This window comes from Phyllobates terribilis, unplaced genomic scaffold (genome assembly GCF_046119375.1).
Source record: "Phyllobates terribilis strain yellow unplaced genomic scaffold, ASM4611937v1 Scaffold_11__3_contigs__length_659146591, whole genome shotgun sequence".
NCBI lineage: Eukaryota > Metazoa > Chordata > Amphibia > Anura > Dendrobatidae > Phyllobates > Phyllobates terribilis.
In genome coordinates, this window is record NW_027362771.1 from 433,233,267 (window position 1) to 433,255,488 (window position 22,222).

General features: G+C 43.1%; 1 protein-coding gene across 2 annotated transcripts in view; it reads left to right on the forward strand.

Annotated features, from left to right (window-relative positions):
- Positions 1-22,222, forward strand: part of MAN2A2 (mannosidase alpha class 2A member 2) — a 137,112-nt gene that overhangs the window by 32,303 nt on the left and 82,587 nt on the right. For both annotated transcript variants that reach the window (XR_012251305.1, XM_073653192.1), the window contains exons 2-4: positions 15,828-15,982; positions 18,721-18,978; positions 20,956-21,100. Coding sequence is in view for 1 of the 2 variants with exons in the window: in XM_073653192.1 (XP_073509293.1) it covers positions 15,851-15,982; positions 18,721-18,978; positions 20,956-21,100 (535 nt within the window). In the remaining variant the exon portion in view is untranslated. The remainder of the gene's footprint in view (positions 1-15,827; positions 15,983-18,720; positions 18,979-20,955; positions 21,101-22,222) is intronic.

Sequence of the window (22,222 nt, forward strand, 5' to 3'; positions counted from 1 at the left end):
GCAGAGACCGAAGGGCATCACACGGTACTCATAGTGTCCGTCCCGGGTATTAAATGCTGTTTTCCACTCGTCTCCCTGACGGATACGGACCAGGTTATACGCTCCACGTAGATCCAGCTTGGAGAAGATCCTGGCGCCTTTAAGACGATCAAATAACTCCGAGATGAGCGGAAGGGGGTATTTATTTTTAACCGTGATCTGATTGAGTCCTCTATAGTCAATACAGGGGCGTAACGAGCTGTCTTTCTTTTTGACAAAGAAGAATCCGGCTCCAGCCGGGGAGGTAGATTTCCGGATAAATCCCCTAGCCAGATTCTCTTCAATGTACTCAGACATGGCCCGGGTCTCGGCTGCAGACAACGGGTAGATACGCCCACGGGGAGGAGTGGTGCCAGGTACCAGGTCGATCGGGCAGTCATATGGCCTATGGGGTGGCAACGTCTCTGCTTCCTTCTTACCGAAGACGTCCGCATAGGGCCAGTAAGGAGCCGGGAGACCTGGTAAATTAGCTGGAGTAGGCGGAGGGCGAACTGGGCGGACCGGAACCAGGCAGGTCCTATGGCAGTCTGGACCCCATCGGAGTACTTCACCGGATCGCCAGTTCAATACGGGTTCGTGTGTCTGGAGCCAAGATAGACCTAGCAACAGGGAGTGAGAAAGTCCGGACAACACATGGAATGAGATTTCCTCAGAGTGCAGCATTCCCACCTGCAGGGTTATGGGTTCAGTGACGAGCAGGATGGTCTCAGAGAGAAGTCTTCCATCCACGGAGGCAACTGATAATGGTTCAGCCAGGGACTTGGTGGGAATACGGTATCTCTCTACCAGAGACTGGGAGATGAGGTTTCCAGCAGCTCCAGAATCCAGGTGGGCAAGTTCAAAGTGACGGTTTTCTCCCCAAGCAATAGAGACCGGTAAAGTCAGAGACGGAGAGGGCTTACTTTTGTCTAGGACGACCTCTCCGAGCGGTCCTAGACACTGGCGTTTCCTGGCTTCTCCGGGCAGGAACGGATGAAGTGCTCCATACTGCCACAATAGAAACAGCTTCCCTCGGCTCGGCGAGATTCTTGGCGAGATTTGACCATCTTGGTCTGGTCGATCTGCATAGGTTCAGGCGAGGGCGCCCGCGGAGTGACTGATTGAGAGGCAGGTCTCAGGGAAGTAGGAGCAGAGCAAGAAAAGTCTTTCTCCCAGGTAGTCTCTTTGGCACGTTCTTGGAACCGGATGCCAATCCGGGTAGCTAGTGACACCAGGTCATCCAGAGTGGTAGGAATGTCCCGACCAGCTAACTCGTCCTTAATCCGACCGGAAAGACCCTCCCAGAAGACGGACACCAGAGCCTCATTTTCCCAGGCAAGCTCAGAAGCGAGGGTGCGGAACCGTATGGCATATTGGCCCACGGTGAGACTCCCTTGGCGGAGACGTAGCAGTGAGGAGGCAGAAGAGGTTTTCCGTCCAGGTTCATCGAAGACTTTCCGGAAAGCAGCGAGGAAAGACGGCAGGTCGGACACCAGGGGATCCCCTCTCTCCCACAGGGGATTTAGCCATGCCAGTGCCTCCCCAGTAAGATGGGACATGATGAAGGCCACCTTGGCCCTGTCGGAGATGAACTGGTATGCCAATAGCTCAAAGTGCAGGGTGCACTGGTTTATGAAACCCCGAGCTAAAGTAGGTTCGCCGGCAAAGCGTGGAGGTGCCAGAAGCCGAGGTCCATAGTCGGGTACCATGAAGGGACTGGATTGCGGTACCGCAGGAATGGGCACGGCTGGACCAGAGGTAGACATAGACAAGTCACACAATGCGCCTAGACGAGAGTTAACGGACCGTAGATAGGACAGTACCACCTCCTGCTGAGTTTTCTGACGTAAGACTTCCTGGTGCAGATCGGAGATCTGGGGGCCACCGGGTTCCATGGCCCGAGCAAACTGTAACGGGTCTGGGAGGTGGAACCTCTGTGCAACTATACAAGGGGGCAGTCCTTGTAAGGAAGCGGGTGGCTCCCAGGGAAGACGAGCAGGTAGTCACGGCAAGTGACAGGGACAGTCTCTGGGTAGAGGGGCAGGTAGTCACGGCAAGTGACAGGGACAGTCTCTGGGTAGAGGGGCAGGTAGTCACGGCAAGTGACAGGGACAGTCTCTGGGTAGAGGGGCAGGTAGTCACGGCAAGTGACAGGGACAGTCTCTGGGTAAAAGGACGGGTACTCACGGCAAGTGGCAGGGACAGTCTCAGGGTAGAATGACAGCAGACAGGTGGCTGGTGAGCGCTCCCAGGTGAGCGGGCGAGAGTCTCTGGACGGGCAGGTGGTCACGGCAAGTGACGGCAGAGCCTCCAGGTAGGCTAGCAGGCAGGTAGCAGGTGAGCGCTCCCAGGTGAGCAGGCAAGAGTCTCTGGACAGGCAGGTGGTCACGGCAAGTGACGGCGGAGCCTCCAGGTAGGCTAGCAGGCAGGTAGCAGGTGAGCGCTCCCAGGTGAGCAGGCAGGCTGGTTCATAGACAGAGTGACAGGTGTCGGAAAGCAGACCGTCGGACCGCAGGCTTGCAAGCAGGTAAACGGATATCAGGCAGGTATCAAGCAGGAATCTGGCAGGTAACAAGCAGGAATCCGGCAGGTGACTGGCAGGTAACAAGCAGGAATCTGGCAGGTGACTGGCTGGTAACTGGTAACGGGACCTGAGGGCTGAAGCAGAGTGAAGGCTTCGCAACAACATTGCTTGGGCACCTCCATTTTGGAGGAGGTGCCTTAAATATGGGAGGTCCTCCGGCAATTGGCCGGGGACTCCTTAGGACGGCGCGCGCGGTGCCTTTAAGAGAGGGGGAGCGCGCGCACGCCCTAAGCACACTGCCGGGGAAGGAGCGCGTGCCGGAAGCAGCGGGGAGAGAAGCGCAGGAGGACGCTGCGCCAGGAGCGGGGAGGTGAGAGGGACGGCGTCTCTGCCTGGTACGGGGCAGAGACGCCGATGCTATAGGATGCAACGTCGAGGCCTTAGCCATGCCAATTGTGCATGGAAAAGCCGTCATTTGCAGGTACAGTGCTACTGTGATTTTTATAGGGCTAAGTCTTCTACACCACCATATAGATTGTTTAATATTGCTTTTGAGGGTGCCAAACTCCCTTTAAGTGTCGCGATAATCTCAGCACACCAAACTGATATAAGAAGATACTTTTATTTGCAGTCCACAGTAAAGACGTTTCGGTCAACAAAGACCTTCATCAGTGTACTGCATGTAAACAAAAATGAACAGATATAGAATAGAAACATTACAGTGATTATACAATGACAAATTATACATATAGAGCATAAAATGAAAATAAAGGTCTATGTGTCTATGCAACCTTTTGTGCAGCGAATAAAGCAAGAAAAACAGGGCAACCTACCAAGATACTGGGATGGGAGCAGGAGAAGAGAAGGAGATGTGACCCTGTGTAGGGATTCCTATGGAAAAAGTACATGCTATGAAGTGATGTGGGGCTATAATAGGGTGGGGGGTAAAAGAGAGATAGACATACCGTTTTGGCCATAAAGATTAGGAGAAGTGCTGCCTAGATCGCGGTATCCACCGCTGGATGTATGCTGAATGCACGGTAGGGGGGCGGGCTATAAATATAGGTGGAGGAGAGGAGGATTTGGCTTTCAGCCAATAAGGGAAATTGAATGTGCCGGTAAATCGCGCTCAATGCGGTGACGTCACAGGAAGTGACGCGAGGGAGAGAGATACTGGCTTGTGATAGGTCCGGCGCTGCGCATGCGCACTTGCGTGCGTGTCAGCCGACGTGTGGGTGCGTTCCAGGGACCAGGAAGTGATTTCAGTATCGGAGTGATGTGTTCCACTGTCGGAAAGGAGAAGCAAGGAGCGTTCCACCTTCAGGAGGAGGGGTAGTACAGTGCAGGAGGGATATAGGAGAGTGAGGATGGATATGGATCCTTCATCTGTAATATGAAATACAATGTCAAAGCAGGTTATGGAACGCAATACAGTCAAAACACATAGGAATACTGCTAAGATATCACAATGCAGCCAATCACCATATTATAGTAAGTATTCATGAATCTAGGTCCATACAATGAGTGGCAAATAAGAATCAGATTCCGGGTATTAACTCTTTGTAGAGTGAGAGGGATATTCGTATATAAACCTAGGTCCCAATTAGGATAAATTGGGATAAGGTAATTTTAGATAAATGAATGAAGATCATAGTCCTTGTTAAGTCCCTTGGGATGAAGGGACTGCAGTTCATGAATCCAGAATGCCTCTCTCTACTTGAGTTTCTGGATTCGATTGCCCCCACGACGGGGCGGTCTAATTTGTTCTATAACTTGAAACCGTAATTGGGACACATTGTGTCCTGCTGCTGTGAAGTGTTGGGGAAGAGGTAGAAGTAAATTTTTACATCTGATGGTAGATTTGTGTTTGGAGATTCTATCTTTAATGGGTTGGGTTGTTTCCCCCACGTAGACAAGGCCACAAGGGCATTTAACTAGATATACGACAAAGTTTGTATCACAGGTATAGTAATCCTTAATTGAATATTTCTTGCCTGTTTGTGGATGGTGAATAGTATCACCTCTAAGGATGTTATTGCACTGATGGCAATGGAGACATGGGAAGGTTCCTTTCTTAGGAGTTTGTAGAAATCTTTGACGGGGACCGAGGGACGTTGTCCCTATGTCAGCCCGGACTAATGAGTCTCTGATATTAGGTGCTCTTTTGAAGCACGGCAGGAAAGGTTGATGGAAGGATTTGATGGTGGGGTAACCTGTTTGGAGAATGTTCCAATGTTTGCGTATCGTACGGTGTATAGTGTACGCTAGGGGGTGATATGTATGGACAAATGGAATGCGATCAGATGTGGCTGGTCGTGGTTGTGTGCGGTTGTATTGTGTCTCATGTAGAAGATACTGAGGGTAGCCTCTTTCCTCAAATTTACGTGTCATTTCCTGTAACCTGACTTCACGTAATGTTGTGTCTGTCACAATGCGTTCAACCCTTTGAAATTGCGATTTAGGGATGGCATGTTTCATAGGGGTTGGGTGGTTGCTTGAGAAATGTAGAAGTGTATTGCGGTCTGTAGGTTTCCTGTAGATGTCAGTGGTCAATACCCCAGAACCATCTTTGATAACTAAAGTATCTAGGAAGTTAATCTGATGTGGGTGATGGTTCAGGGTGAAATGTAAACCAGGGCAGGTAGTGTTGAGGGACCTGAAAAATTCATTTAGGGTGTCCTGGGAGCCTGTCCAGATGCAGAAGATGTCGTCTATGTAACGCTTCCATAAAATGGAATGTTCTTGAAACAGTTGATTCTTATATACAAACTGTGTCTCAAAGGTGGACATGTAACAGTTTGCGTAAGGGGGGGCTACATTTGAGCCCATCGCGGTCCCCTTAGTCTGTACGTAAAATGTGTCCTGGAAGAGGAAGTAATTTTGTGTAAGAACTATTGTTAAGAGTTCTACAGTAAGATCAATTATTGATGGACTGGTGTTTGAGTCCCTCAGCATTTGTGTAACCGCTTGGATACCCCGGTCATGGGGAATCGAAGTATAGAGACTTGTGACATCTAAAGACACTAAGATGGCTTCTGGAGGGACTTGTTTGAGTGTTTTAATAGTCTCCAGAAAGGCGCCTGTGTCTAATAGATAAGATGGACTTTTTTGCGTGAGTGGTGTAAGGATTTTTTCTAAGAAAATTGCCAGGGGAGATAGAATGGAATCCGTGGAGGCCACTATAGGGCGCCCAGGGGGTTGGGTAAGACTTTTGTGGATTTTAGGTAGGACGTAAAATACTGGTATAATTGGATGTGGATTGATTAAGTACTCATACGTTTTCAAGTCAATCACATTGGCTGTCAAAAACCGTTGTAGTGTCGAAATGATGAGTGTTTGTGTTTTTGTAGTCGGGTCTGTGGAGAGTTTGCGGTATGTGGACTCATCACTAAGTTGCCTCAAAATTTCAGTGATGTAATCGCACTTGTTCATGACTACTATAGCTCCGCCTTTGTCGGCTGGCTTTATAATCAAATCTTTGTCCTCTTGTAGGCTCGGTAGGGCCTGTCGATCAAGGGGAGAGAGATTGGTCTGATAGTGTGTCCTGCCCTTGTCAATATTGGAGCGTAATTTTTGAAAAGCCCCATCCACGAATCCTATGAAGGTTTCAAGTGGATGTGTGCCTCGAGGAGGCCTATATTTGCTCTTAGAGCGAAGGCCTAACTCTTGGGCTGTGATGTCAGCCGTGATTGTTGGGGGGGTGATGCTGAGAGGATTATTGGCAAAATGGGTTTTTAAGCGAAGAGTACGGTAAAAGCAAGTCCCTCCAGAAGCCATCTTAGTGTCTTTAGATGTCACAAGTCTCTATACTTCGATTCCCCATGACCGGGGTATCCAAGCGGTTACACAAATGCTGAGGGACTCAAACACCAGTCCATCAATAATTGATCTTACTGTAGAACTCTTAACAATAGTTCTTACACAAAATTACTTCCTCTTCCAGGACACATTTTACGTACAGACTAAGGGGACCGCGATGGGCTCAAATGTAGCCCCCCCTTACGAAAACTGTTACATGTCCACCTTTGAGACACAGTTTGTATATAAGAATCAACTGTTTCAAGAACATTCCATTTTATGGAAGCGTTACATAGACGACATCTTCTGCATCTGGACAGGCTCCCAGGACACCCTAAATGAATTTTTCAGGTCCCTCAACACTACCTGCCCTGGTTTACATTTCACCCTGAACCATCACCCACATCAGATTAACTTCCTAGATACTTTAGTTATCAAAGATGGTTCTGGGGTATTGACCACTGACATCTACAGGAAACCTACAGACCGCAATACACTTCTACATTTCTCAAGCAACCACCCAACCCCTATGAAACATGCCATCCCTAAATCGCAATTTCAAAGGGTTGAACGCATTGTGACAGACACAACATTACGTGAAGTCAGGTTACAGGAAATGACACGTAAATTTGAGGAAAGAGGCTACCCTCAGTATCTTCTACATGAGACACAATACAACCGCACACAACCACGACCAGCCACATCTGATCGCATTCCATTTGTCCATACATATCACCCCCTAGCGTACACTATACACCGTACGATACGCAAACATTGGAACATTCTCCAAACAGGTTACCCCACCATCAAAACCTTCCATCAACCTTTCCTGCTGTGCTTCAAAAGAGCACCTAATATCAGAGACTCATTAGTCCGGGCTGACATAGGGACAACGTCCCTCGGTCCCCGTCAAAGATTTCTACAAACTCCTAAGAAAGGAACCTTCCCATGTCTCCATTGCCATCAGTGCAATAACATCCTTAGAGGTGATACTATTCACCATCCACAAACAGGCAAGAAATATTCAATTAAGGATTACTATACCTGTGATACAAACTTTGTCGTATATCTAGTTAAATGCCCTTGTGGCCTTGTCTACGTGGGGGAAACAACCCAACCCATTAAAGATAGAATCTCCAAACACAAATCTACCATCAGATGTAAAAATTTACTTCTACCTCTTCCCCAACACTTCACAGCAGCAGGACACAATGTGTCCCAATTACGGTTTCAAGTTATAGAACAAATTAGACCGCCCCGTCGTGGGGGCAATCGAATCCAGAAACTCAAGTAGAGAGAGGCATTCTGGATTCATGAACTGCAGTCCCTTCATCCCAAAGGACTTAACAAGGACTATGATCTGCACTCATATATCTAAACCTACCTGGTCCCAATCCGTCCCAATAGGGACCTAGGTTTATTTATATGTTTATCCTTTTTACTCTACAAGGAGTTAACACCCGCAATCTGATTCTTATTTGCCACTCATTGTATGGACCTAGATTCATGAATACTTACTATAATATGGTGATTGGCTGCATTGTGATATCTTAGCAGTATTCCTATGTGTTTTGACTGTATTGCGTTCCATAACCTGCTTTGACATTGTATTTCATATTACAGATGAAGGATCCATATCCATCCTCACTCTCCTATATCCCTCCTGCACTGTACTACCCCTCCTCCTGAAGGTGGAACGCTCCTTGCTTCTCCTTTCCGACAGTGGAACACATCACTCCGATACTGAAATCACTTCCTGGTCCCTGGAACGCACCCACACGTCGGCTGACACGCACGCAAGTGCGCATGCGCAGCGCCGGACCTATCACAAGCCAGTATCTCTCTCCCTCACGTCACTTCCTGTGACGTCACCGCATTGAGCGCGATTTACCGGCACATTCAATTTCCCTTATTGGCTGAAAGCCAAATCCTCCTCTCCTCCACCTATATTTATAGCCCGCCCCCCTACCGTGCATTCAGCATACATCCAGCGGTGGATACCGCGATCTAGGCAGCACTTCTCCTAATCTTTATGGCCAAAACGGTATGTCTATCTCTCTTTTACCCCCCACCCTATTATAGCCCCACATCACTTCATAGCATGTACTTTTTCCATAGGAATCCCTACACAGGGTCACATCTCCTTCTCTTCTCCTGCTCCCATCCCAGTATCTTGGTAGGTTGCCCTGTTTTTCTTGCTTTATTCGCTGCACAAAAGGTTGCATAGACACATAGACCTTTATTTTCATTTTATGCTCTATATGTATAATTTGTCATTGTATAATCACTGTAATGTTTCTATTCTATATCTGTTCATTTTTGTTTACATGCAGTACACTGATGAAGGTCTTTGTTGACCGAAACGTCTTTACTGTGGACTGCAAATAAAAGTATCTTCTTATATCAGTTTGGTGTGCTGAGATTATCGCGACATTTCAAGGCTTTGGACCCAACTCAAGCACCCAGGTCCAGTAGTGCTGCGTTCCTTTTTAAAAAAAAAAAAAACTCCCTTTAAGAACTTGAGACAACCTCTTTAAGCTGATTATACTCATTAGATAGCTTTAAGCCAAACGATTGTGCGGCTGACAGCTACCTCAGGAAAGCAGCTTATCTCCACCAAACAAAAGGATCAGCTGTTAATAATAATTAGAGGTTTTATTTCTATAGCGCCAACATATTCCGCAGCACTTTACAGTTCAGAGGGGACGTGTACAGACAATAAAGACATTACAGAGTAATATACAACTCACATACCATGAGAAGTCATAAGCTTACAATCTATGAGGGAATAGGGGGGACACAAGGGAAAAAAGTGCTCGTAGTGTATGGCCCAACCATCATTATAGTAATTAGGGCATTCAAATAATGCTGCATGAACCGGTCATCAGCCAGTATGTGTACAAGTACAGATATAAAGTGATACTCGAGTGACAATTAACAGGCTGGATCCTCCTCTTCTTCAACTTCATATGTTGGGGGAAATGTCAAGAGACCCCGTGTTAAATTGATAGTCATCCAGTCCCTCTGATATCGACTAGTTTGGACCAGGGCTGTGGAGACTGAGTGGGTGACCATTTTGGTGGAGTTGGAGTCGGTATAAAATGGATCAACTCCGACTCCTAAAATATATAATAAATTGGGTACAGTAGTTCAATGCAGTTTGTGCGGAATATTTTTTCATAAGAATTTGGAAAAGTTATGAAATGTCCTATAAATGTCTGTCCTATTCCTGATCTAAGGGTGTAGACTTTTAGCTGAGATGAATCTGTGCTACAGTAAATTTATCACTTAAACATGAGCCATGCATGAGGGAGTCGGAGTCGTGGAGTCGGAGTCAGAGGTTTGGCTTATTGACTCCACAGCCCTGGTTCGGACAACTTTTTCCAATGATTATGAGGTTATATAGGCTGGGAGTACAGTGATCTGATATATATGTTGTACATTTTTTTAATACTGTAAATTTTATTGAAAATTCATAGGTTTAACAATAGAACCAAAGAAATAACGCATAAACTAAAATTAATAGAGCATGTTGGAAATCTGCTATGGATTAAACACTTATCTGCGTTCTTCTTGTAGTTTTCTAATAAACAGTGTTTAGTCCATGCACTATTATACGAGGAGCTGAATATCTCCATAGTTGGGGTAACTGTAGGAGCTGCTCGCTTACTCAATCATTTGCTATAATCTATATTTGTTTACAATTTGAGAAACACTACAAACCTTTATGACACAGACAGGAAAACAACAGGGGGAAGGGGAAGGGTAATAAGGCAAAATACTGGAAGATTTCAGCAGTAAACTCTGTTCTCCTTTCCTTGAACAAATATCAGGTATTAAATTGGGCCCAGTAATAGTCCCATGGTCCCCACACCTTATTAAATACATCTAATTTGGCGTTTATTACTGCCGTCAGGTGTTCCATTCTTCGTATATCCGCAATTCTACTTAGTAGATCTCTATTAGAGGGGGAGCGTTTATTTCCAATGAAGAGCTATGAGGCATCTAGCTGCTGTTAGGATGTGGAGAAGCAGCTTTGAGGAGTTTTTACCCATCCCTCTTGGGGTAACATTAAATATATAGCTGGGTCTAGAGGGATTTCAGTGAACAATACTTCCCGCAAGAGGGATCTGACATTTTCCCATAATGGGGTCAGTATCGGGCATGTCCAGAAAATGTGGGTAAGGGACCCCGTAGCAGCTCCACAGTGCCAGCAGCCATCCGGGATAGAGGGGTTTATTTTGTGTAGCAGTTCAGGGGTATGATACCAAAACATCATTAATTTATATTGATTCTCTTTGTATAAAGTGCAAAGAGAGACTTTGGATGCTTTATCCCAGATGGACTGCCTCCACTGCGGTGATAGTTCCCTTCCAAGAAACCTCTCCCACTTAGTCATGTATGAGTGTTTAGGAGGTGGATCCCCCGGGGATTGTTAATTAGACCATATATGTGCAATATCAGACCCTTTGTTGACGGGCCTCTTTTACATATCTTTTCAAACTCAGTAGGAGAGGACACCTTCAACGACCCAAACAAAGAAACTGCAAAAGATTTAATCTGCATAAATTGAAAGAATTCCCTGTTTGTTATTCTAAAGTTAGCTTTAATGTGGTCAAAAGTGTGTAATTCCAGTGAGGTTCCATCTACCAGGTCTGCAAATCTAAAAAGGCCTGCCTTTATCCATGGGAGCACCATGTCCGAGCTCAAGCTATTTGGAATTAGCGGTTGATATATGAAGGATATCATTGGCGATCTTGGGGAAGTTAGTTCAAATCTCTTACCGCAGGTCTGCCATATTTCCCTTGTGAACCTGATAGGACCCAAAAGGGGACGACTTATCTTTAAGGGTCTACTGGTCCAAAGCAGGGCTTTTGGATGAACGGGAGCCAGCCATAACTTTTCTATTTCAGTCCATTTATTGTATGCCCATAACGAAGCCCACGAGGGGACCCTTCTGAGATGAACCGCCCAATAATACTTAATAACATCCGGTACTGACATACCTCCCTGGTTTCTGTGAGTGGTTAAGATCTGTTTGGCTATTCTATGTCTTTTATCATTCCATATAAATCTCATTATTGGTGCTTGAAGGGATTTGAGTTCTCCCATAGGGACTCTCACCGGAAGGGTCTCAAAGTGATAAATTAATTTAGGGAGGAGAGTCATCTTGACCGAGGCTATTCTCCCCATCGTGGAGATAGAAATAGATTTCCATTTTGTTAGCAAGTTTTTCAGCTCTCTAAATAGGGATGGGAAATTCCTAGCATATAGGGCGTTATAGGATGAGGAAAGGTTGACTCCTAGATATTTAATTTCATCTGTTTTCCAATGGAATTTGTAGTTTGATTTCAGATGATCAAGGGCTTGGGGGATAAAGTTCAAGGGTAATGCCTCCATTTTAGCTGTGTTAACTTTGTATCCTGACATAAGCCCATATTCCTTTAGTGTGGCCATAAGGTTGGGAAGTGATACGTGAGGAGAGGTTAGGGTCATTAGGACATCATCCGCGAACAGTGATATCTTGAAAATTTTCCCCTTAATCTCCACACCAGAGATACTAGAATTTTGGCGAATCGCCGCCGCTAACGGCTCTATGCACATGGCAAAGAGGAGGGGAGATAAAGGGCACCCCTGTCTTGTTCCATTTTAAATTTAGGGGAGGTATGAAGGGGGGTTTTAATAGATGCTGAAGGGGTTCCGTAAAGAGCCCTCAATGCCATCACAAAAGACCCAGACACTCCGAACGCCCTCATTGTTTCAAATAGAAAGAACCAACTGAGGCGATCGAAGGCCTTCTCTGCATCTAAACTAAGGAGAAGGGCCTCGGTCTTATTGGTATTAACCACATCTATGAGGTCCACAACTTTCCTGGTGTTATCTCCCCCTTGGCGAAATGGGATAAATCCCACTTGATCCTTATCTATTATTTGTGGAAGCCACTGGTTAAGCCTATTTGCTAGTATTTTGGTAAATATTTTCAAATCTGAATTTAGTAGAGCAATGGGCCTATAATTATCACAATCTAATGGGTCCTTCCCTGGCTTGGGAATGAGGATTAGATGAGAGTGGGAGAGAGTTTCTGGAATCGGTGAGCCCCCCCATAAAGTAATTAAACAGATTAATCATATGAGGAGACAGCTCATCTATGTATGTCTTGTAGTATAGATATGTCCACCCATCAGGGCCAGGGGCCTTGCCCAGTGGAAGTTCTTTTATGTTATCACACAATTCCTCAGCTGAGATTGGGGCGTTAAGGGCTTCCACCGCCTTCGGGGGAGCACTGGCAGATTAAGCGCGGACAGATAATTGCTAAGGTCACCCTGCGAGAAGGATCCAGTGGTAATGTCTCCTGGAGGTTATAGAGTCCCTGATAGAACTCTTGAAAGATTTTAGAAACATCCACTGGGTCATATCGTATAGCGCCCTCTCTGTCTCTAAGTGCCTGGCGATTGAGTTTGTAAGTCTATCTTTGAGCTGTCTGGCTAATATAGTGTTTGGAGTAGAGGAGAAGTTTTTCCACCTTACATATGGCCAAATCCTTCAGTTTGTCTCTTATTGCAATCACCTTTCTCAAGATACTAATATTCGGGGAGGAGGACAGTTTATTTTCTAGAGATTTAAGATGACAGGTTAGTTTAGACTTTTGGATTTGGGTATTTTTTTTTAATCTGGCTCCTTCCCTGATACAAAATCCCCTCATCACCGCCTTATAGGCCTCCCACAGTACAGCCGGTGAGGATACTGAATTCATGTTCAAATTGAAGAAGTCTGTTAGGTGGGACTCGAGGGTCTTCCTAATAGTTGGATCTTTAATCAGAAACTCATTAAGCCTCCAGTGACATGTTCGCGTTGGGGAGCCCATTGATTTTATGTCTAATATCACCGGTGCATGATCCGACCATGAAATTGCCCCTATATCAATTTTTCTCTTAGTCCTGAGAACTGCAATGTTAGCGAAGAAATAATCTATGCGGGTATGGGTGCGATGGGGGGGCGAGTAGAAGGAGAAACCTTTTTCTTTTGGGTGCTCTATTCTCCATAGGTCGAACAGCGAATTGGCTCTTATGAGTTTACGAAACTCCAGGGACATTCTGCTTAGCTGCACTGAGGGAGGCTTATCTACTATAGACTGCCTATCAAAGGACTCAGAAAAGGGGATGTTAAAGTCGCCACCCAATAACACAGGACCTGGCTGCAGTCTATGAATATGTTGTACATTTTTAATGCAAATCAATCCAAGTATATGTGATTTCACAAAACCCCATTCAGATACAGCAGAACAATCAGTGCAGATTTTAGGCCATGATGTGTATTTGTTCTGGAATTTGCCCCAGATTTTATCATCTTCATTTATATAATATTATCAAACATAGCCATTTCTCTAGCTGGCTGTATATTATGGGGGAAACTTACTGTAATTTTCCCAGGAAGCAGAATGATCAGTATTAATGAACATGCCGAGCACTAAGGGTCTTTTGATGACAGACCGGAAGCTCTGAACGAATGAGGAATTTTTGATCTGGCACACATGGGGGATCTGTATTACATGCAATTATGTCTTACAGAAAACCCTACTTTCAAAGACGGCTCAGATTGCCTTAGGTGCGCTGAAAATATCACCCTACGTAAATTGTTGACAGCATAATGTATATGATTTAAACATAAATTCTCTAACCTTATACATTTTTGTGAAAAAGAGCTAAATATATCTAAATGGTAACTTCAGTATTGAATATTTTAATATTTATTACTTCTTAAAGCTCCAGTCCAGTGTTATTTTTTATTTCACCCCCGGAGTGGTGTCACTAATCTAAATTCCCTGCCCCTAGTATCATATCGACCATCTGCTATCTTTGTCTTTTATCAGCGCCGCTCCGGTTGGTCTTTTGCAGGCTGTGACCTGATGGATCGCTCCAGTGTTTGCTGGGCGAACTGGAAGTCACAACTCAATAAAGTTCTATGAGAGCCAGAACAAGGTCAGAAGGAGGGTCTCATAGACTTACACTGAGAGCTTGTGACTGTTACCTCTGACTTCCGATCAGTCAAGAGCTGCGGTCACAAGATGGCAGAATGGGACCGGAGCTGCTTCAGGAGGTGCAGAAGATGGCGGCTGGTAAGTCTATTACTAGGGGCAGGGAACTTACATTATCGATACTACTTTTCAGTGGTGAACATACTGTGTTAATTCTTTATTTAAGTCCTGTGATCTATTTTTTCTAATACAAAGCTCCAAATCCCCTGCTTCTCTTCACACAGCTTTATAGGTGATACATTTCTGGAGTTTCAAGGTTCAAGGCTTGGTCCCACATGGCGGTTGTCACGAGGCCATGATGTAACCAGCCACAATGCAGATGATTTCAGGTTATCCACTACTTTTACATTGATGACCTATCCTTAGGATAGATCATCAATGTCTGATCAGCCAGGGTCCGACACCCGGAACCCCCGCCTATCAGCTGTTATCGGTGGCCGCTGGCTGTCTACTTGTGTTGGCCGGGGTTTGGTACTGTACATCCGCCTCCTATTCATATCAATAGGAAGCGGATATGCAATAATAAGCCCTGGCCACTACAAGTAGATGGCCAGCGTCTGCAAGTAAGTACTGGCAGCCGCCGATGCCACTGATATTAGATGATGGGCGGGGGTGGGGTGCCGGGTGTCGGACCCCGGCCGATCATACGTTGATGACCTATCTAAGGATAGGCCATTAATGTAAAAGTAGTGGACAACCTCTTTAAGTCAAATTTATATTGATATATTTTATATCTGATAACAATGTTAAAGGGAACCTGTCAGAAACTTTTATGCCCCCAAACCATTTATATGATTGTATAACCCTTTAACGGATAAGCAAGTTGATCCCTTTATGACCCCAAAGCTCTGCCATAAAGAAAAAATTGCATTTTGAAGTTCTGTATATATGTTTCAGGAAGAGCTTTGTGGCATGACGATGCATTTACAGCTTCTCAGCCTCACGCTGTATTCACAGCCTAGCGCTACTCTCCTCTGGTTGATTGACAGGTCATTGACTCCAGTACATGGCCGGGAATACAGCGTGAGGCTGGAGAGCTGTAAGTTCATCATCGCGCCCCAATGCCCTGACAGACACATACTGTGTATACAAACATCAATACGTGATTTCTCGCTGCTGGACCGTCTCTTTGAGGTCATAAAGGGATCAACTTGCTTATATTTTAAAGAGCTACCCAGATAAATGGTTTGTGATGTAGAATTTTCTGACAGGTTCCCTTTAGGCCATTTGCCCATGTACATTTAAAATATATAAATTTAAATTATAAATACATTTAAAATATATAGGAGAATTTATAAATTTTTGGATGAGTTATTTTTTAATGAGTTACATTGGTTGTCTTTTTGGAATACTGAATGAGAAAAAAAATATATACAGTAGATCTACAAATCTTCTGGGAAATATTATATAAATCAAATCTTTAAGGATGTGGTTTGTGTGATCTTCTTCCAGGTCTCTTCTTACAGCTCCCAGGGATGAAACTGAAGAAGCAGGTGACTGTGTGTGGAGCGGCCATCTTTTGTGTGGCCGTCTTCTCTTTATATCTTATGCTGGACAAAGTGCAACACGACCCTCCCAGGAGACAGAACGGAGGCAACTTTCCCAGGGTATGAGAAAATCCCAATCGATGTTTAACCATTAAGCGCTACCACATAAAGACATGGAGGACTGTGAACAAAGAACTGAAGGTCACATGCTCATTGAACCTTCCAAGGGATTTTATTTCAGCTTCCATAGAAAACACTGCTATATCTCACATGTATATACTGTGGTATATACCTAGATAACATTTACAATGTCGCATTGAATCCTGAGTTCAGTATAATTCTGTTCTGCCCTAAGTAACTCTGTAACTTTCCAGACTGGCTTTACAATGATACATTTATGACCTTCAGTTTTTTCTTACTGTCTAATCTCCATATTTCACTTTTATGGAGCAGTGACACATTTTCTGCTGTGATGTATGCAATGTGCTTACATAATGCCTTTTTTTCCCATACACCTCTGCACGACCTCTTTTCCCTTGTTCTTTGCTGGAGGAGGAAGAACATATTATACCATAAAACACCTGATTTCACAGATCTTAAAAGATGAATTAATGTTATCTGTCTATCTAGATCTCTATCCCATATTTATCCTATCGATCTGTCTGTCTGTCTCTCTACCTACCTACCTAACATTGCAGAGGGATAAAGCGTCACCAATCAAATAAAGTTTAGGTGCAAGCCACAAAGTTCGTACCAATTTTAATATAATTTATATAAAATCAAAAAGACACAGTCCTCACATTTTAAAAAGGGTAAAAAAGTAATATTTATTCCAAGCCCATGTACAAGACGTTTCGGCTCTGGCAATGAGCCTTTTTCTATCTATCTATCTATCTATCTATCTATCTATCTATCTATCTATCTATCTATCTATCTATCTATCTATCTATCATCTATCTATCCATTTATCTATCTATTTATTCATTTATCTATCTTTATCTTTCTGTTTGTCCATCTTACGGTCTGCCTTTTTGTCCATATTTGTGTTTGTCGGTTTGTTTGGTAACTGTCTGTCTTTGTATCTATCTTTCTGTCGTATCTTTTTATCTATATTTGTCGATTTTTTTTTTTTGCAACGGTTTCTATCTCTCTTTTGGTGTATGTGTATATCTATCTATCTTGAGAGTTTTTTTTACCGATGCTTGGTAAGAAATTTGTCAAACAAGACTAGCTTTACACTGCCAGTTTGCCGGACAACATTACGATCACAATACCGCGCTCCTTAAATCACGACTAATGATAGTGAATGAAGTCGCTTTGTAGCTCAATAGGTTTATTTATTTCCAACTGTTTCGCAGGTATGACGACCTATGGGTCGCAATGTGACCACTTTCATTAGTGGTAAATTAGCAGCATTATGTTGATGCCTAGCCCTAGTCTAATTCTTTAGCGATAATCATACATAAGCTACATGAGAAAAGATTCTGGATTACTGTAGAGTCATATTATTAATATTCAGTCATAGGCCAAAAGCCGTAGAAAGCAAGAGCCTCCGATGTAGGTCACTCCATCAGCTAATTTGACCTTTGGCTGCTTTCGCACAAGTGTAGTAAAGGGAGGTTTTTATACCCCTAATATAGCCAAAAATCCTATCTTGACCATTGATCTAAATACTCATACAACGTTAAGGGGATCCTTATGATGCTTTTAGCACAGCCTTTTAGTGGATGATGCCTTATAGGAAACAGCTGTAAAAGTTCTATACTGGTAGCATATATGTAGCCACATTGGCTACTGGGTTCCTAGAATGTGACCTAGCTCTATTTTTATCCTAAAAACTGTGCCACGTCCACATAAGAATGGAGAATCAGGCCAAGAATATGAATGCTTATTTCACACAATGGGGCACCTTTCTAAAACCATTGGTACTGTACAGATAATGCACCTAGAAAAGCCACCATACATAGGCTTCAGTAAGTTATTAATTGTAGACTTGTAGGAGATAGGGAGAGTGTTTTTTTTGTTTTTTTTTTGCTCTGTCTCCCCTACATACAGACCCCCAGCTGGACATTTGGTACATATAACTTAAGTATACCAAATTAGATGTGATGCAGCTGAAAGTACCTGTGATCTTGTAGTCCTGATGTGAGTTGGGGATTTTTATTTTGTCTGTGGTCATTATAAATGGACAGGTTTTACATTTTTTCTGGTTGCAGGGAAAGATTCCTGTAGCTGATGGAGAGGACAGGGAGCTTCTGACAGTGATGTATGTATTTGTATCCCTGATCACAGCATCACAGACATGAAATTACTGGTATTAAAGGGTAATTTCAAATCTCTGAGAAACGGAAAAGTCTGGGAATACAAACTAATGACAACCTTTGACACACTCAGCGCAGGAATGAATGTGTTACATGAATTTATGTAATTCTAAATCAAGTAAGACCTCAGACCTGTGGGGGCATCACAGCCCCCGGACCAGACTTCAATCACAAGACAATAAAACTTTCACGCTTCTTATCTATGAACTGTTCCAATATTTACGGCCACAAATGTTTATTCCTCTCCCATAATGATAGTTTTGCTTTATGTCACTGGTCTCATCTATTGCATTATTTCTGTGTCTTGTGTATAAATATGTGATTCTTCAGACTTTGTGTTATACTATGCCTAATGAAGAGACCTGAGTAGTCTCGAAAGTTTGCAATTTGTTACCATCTTTTAGTTAGCCATTAAAGGGTATCAACCACTGAGGCCTCTCAAATCTAATTATTTTTCTTCTTTTTTTATGTAATACATAAAAAACACATTTACCACCGATTCAATATTTATATAAAAACAATCTTTTTTCACCACAGAGTCAGATTTCAGTCCTACAGAATCGAATTGAGCAGCTTGAGCAACTTTTGGAGGAGAACCATGAAATCATCAGTCACATTAAAGATTCTGTCTTGGAGTTGACAGCGAATGCTGATGGACAGCCCCTCCTGCTCCCATATCACACGTCTAATGGAACCTGGGTAATTCCACCAGACCCACGACCCAGCTTCTACTCTATTTCCCCCCAAGACTGCCAATTTGCTGTGGGTCAAAAAGGGCAGAAGACCGATTTACAGGTAAAGCTAAAACTAAATGTTTAAGGTTTTGTTCCCACCTATTATTTTTCCTTTCAGCAGAGGTATATATCAGGAGTGCTGTAGAGTACGGCAGTGTGCAGGCACACAGTCATAAATTTTGCCTATTAACTTCTATTACCAAAAAAGTAGACTATGAGGTTTAATTTTTTTTATAGTGTTCCTCTCTATCAGTTAGGGTAGGAAGCTATACTTTCCTATACAGTAAAAGAAAAGGCTTGTGGCACATTTTGAGAAAGATTGACTTATTAAAACTAATTTGGTAACATTCTACATTTACCTTGTTCTTCCAATTAATGAATTTTGTCGTGTGCAATATATAGTAGTTTTGCAAAGCAGATATTTTTGTGACTATGGTATATGGGTGGTATAGTTTGTAAACCTTTCACAGACTAAGGGCTCATGCAGACGAGCGTATAAATCAGTCGTGTGCTATCCGATTTTTGAATGAACAGCCCTCTGATCCATGTTATTCAAAGGGGCTATTTAGATGAACAATATTTTTCTCGGTCCCACTGTCCATGAGAAAAAAATTGCAGCATACACTACTTAAATCCAAGTCTCAGATGAGACTCCCCCATTAAAGTGTATGGGTGTGTGAAAAAAAAAAATCACACGGACCATTCTTCTTATTTATACGGGTAGATTTTTATTATAAACCTAGGAAACTGTATTTGATCATGTATGTTTTTTTAATGTAGTTGTATGAAAACGGATCGCACACAGACATCACATGGATATCACACGGACGTAAAAAATGGACACACGGATGGCACATGGATTAAAATCTGATGAAAGAAAAAAATCTTTCAAGTTTTCTGGATGAAACTAGGACGATTTTTCATACGCTCGTCTGCAGCCGTCCTAAAACTGTTTGCTATAGGACTCATGTAGCTTATGTCCACTTGGGTGAATTTTTAATCTAATGCTCTGTTCACGGATTGACTGTAATAGGATCTGTCTGCTTTCCTTCATAGTGGTTGACATTTTACTGGACAAAACAAAGCAACGCTCTTTAGTATTTAGTCGTACTCTTTTTAGCTTAAACTGCAAAAGAGCGTCCAACACAAATGTAAACCTAGCCTTTAACTGTATTAGGAGTTTTCTGTAAATGTTATTTAATGTAATCTTTTCTATTTTTTGGAATTCTGTTTTCATAAGATGTTCATATTGTTTATTACTTTTATTTATGTTCCTGTATGTTACTTTATATACTAAAATAACAAAATTCGAGTTAAATACTTTGTAAAAAACCATGAGTTCACCTGATTCTGTTGATCTTTTCCATTTTTCTCTGTATCGATCCATTACAGAAATATTCACATTTGTTTCTTGTGGAGCGCTCTTTGTGAAATCTCTGCTTGTCGTCCAGCCGGGAGTCTCTTCGGTCTTCTCTAGGAGCGTGAGCTTTCACCCCTACTTTCCAAAAACTGCCAGTCGCAGCTCATGAGCTGATAGACAAGCTGCAGAGCAATGATAGGCAGAGTTTGGGAGTGAGGGGTGAAAGCACACGCCCCCAGAGATGACTGAGGAAATGCCCAGTTGGACTGCAAAACAGAGATTTCACATAATGTTTTCAAGAAGAAACAAATGTGAATATTTCTGCAATGGAGTAATGCAGAGAAAAACTGCAAAGATCGGCAAAATCAGGGGAGATCAGCGATTTTTAGAAGGCATTTAACAAATCTTTTTGAGCAAGTGACAGGTCCTCGTCAATATAAAACCTCTTTTACTAGGCCTAGCATTGCTCAGAATAGTGAAGAGAAAATACAAACTTGCCAATTCACTCATCTGCTCGTGTACAATGGTGGATCAACATTTTATTAAAGGAACTTTCTATCTAACATATGACATGCGGCATGCTGTGGACTTTTTTACCCTATGGAGGTTTTGGTATTTTTTTCTGAGCTTTTTGCTAGTTGACTTCTCACATAGCTTATTACAATACTTGTGTTTCAGATGCTGGATATCTACACACAGTTGCCTTTTGATAATGTTGATGGAGGAGTGTGGAAACAAGGGTTTGACATTACTTATGATTCAGCAGAATGGGAATCAGAACCTCTACAGGTCTTCGTCGTGCCTCATTCACACAATGATCCCGGTAAGAGATAAGATTTCTACCTATGTGTGGGCTGCACTATTCTGCAGACAGGTGTCATTGTACTGGTGGGTTTGGATAAATGGAGGTTATTGAAAGTTTTGGGGGTTTTCTTTAGCTGTTTTGATTCCTTATGTCAGAATGTTTTGTGATACTGTTTAAGCTTTAAGACATAGTCTACGGGAATATAGATTACCCCTTAATTCTCCAGCATCCTTAACAAAGGGACATTTTTTGATTTGTTGCTGAGCGACTCAGAGTATGTCAGGAATGATCAGATTTCTGACACAGCTGAAGCATGAATTTCTTTTCAGTTCTTCCAGAGCATTGTTGAGAGCTCTGACTGAATTGATGTGGCAATTGTTTTATTCATATATGTGGCAAATATTCTAATTGCTGCTAGTACATATAGAGAATACTGCTGAATCCTTCCATAAGTCAGTGTACTTCATCTCCAATCTGTGTGGCCTTTCCACAGTTACAGACCTGTCAGCCCTATAGATACACAGGTAGGAAGGTAAAAGAGAAGGAATGTCGCTAGATTATAATGCGGAACCACCATGCATGCACAAGCTGACTGACAACTCCTCTGGGCATTGCCAAGGCTGCTATTGCAGGTTGTCATTTATTAAACCAAGATAACACATGAATTGCAAAGCATATCTAAAAATGACAGTAAAGAGGAAAATTCAGGGACTTAGTTTTAGGGGATGTACGGTAAATCTTTGTTTTTATCTTTCTATTACTAAATTTCCAGTAAATTACTTATTATTTTTCCTTCACATTTTGAACTTGGAAACAGCATTATTGACTTTTGTTGTTTTATTGGTGAGCAGTAAGTTAGTTGGCTGCAAATGCTTTCATGTACAAAGCCGTAAATTAGTGGGCACCACTTGTTACACAGAGCGAACCTCTCAGCTAGTTGGCCAAGAGAGATCACGTAACATCCTCTATTAAATAGAGGTGCCATGTAGTCTGTCAGGTGGTCCTCCTCTTCAGTTCAGGGGTGAATTGTTTTACTAGTGCACAATAACTAATGATTCCCTCACTCGGTCACAGTTTATGATAAGGCTTTATTATGTCAGTTCTTCCATAAAGACTTATGGAGAGGAAGAGCAGATCCTA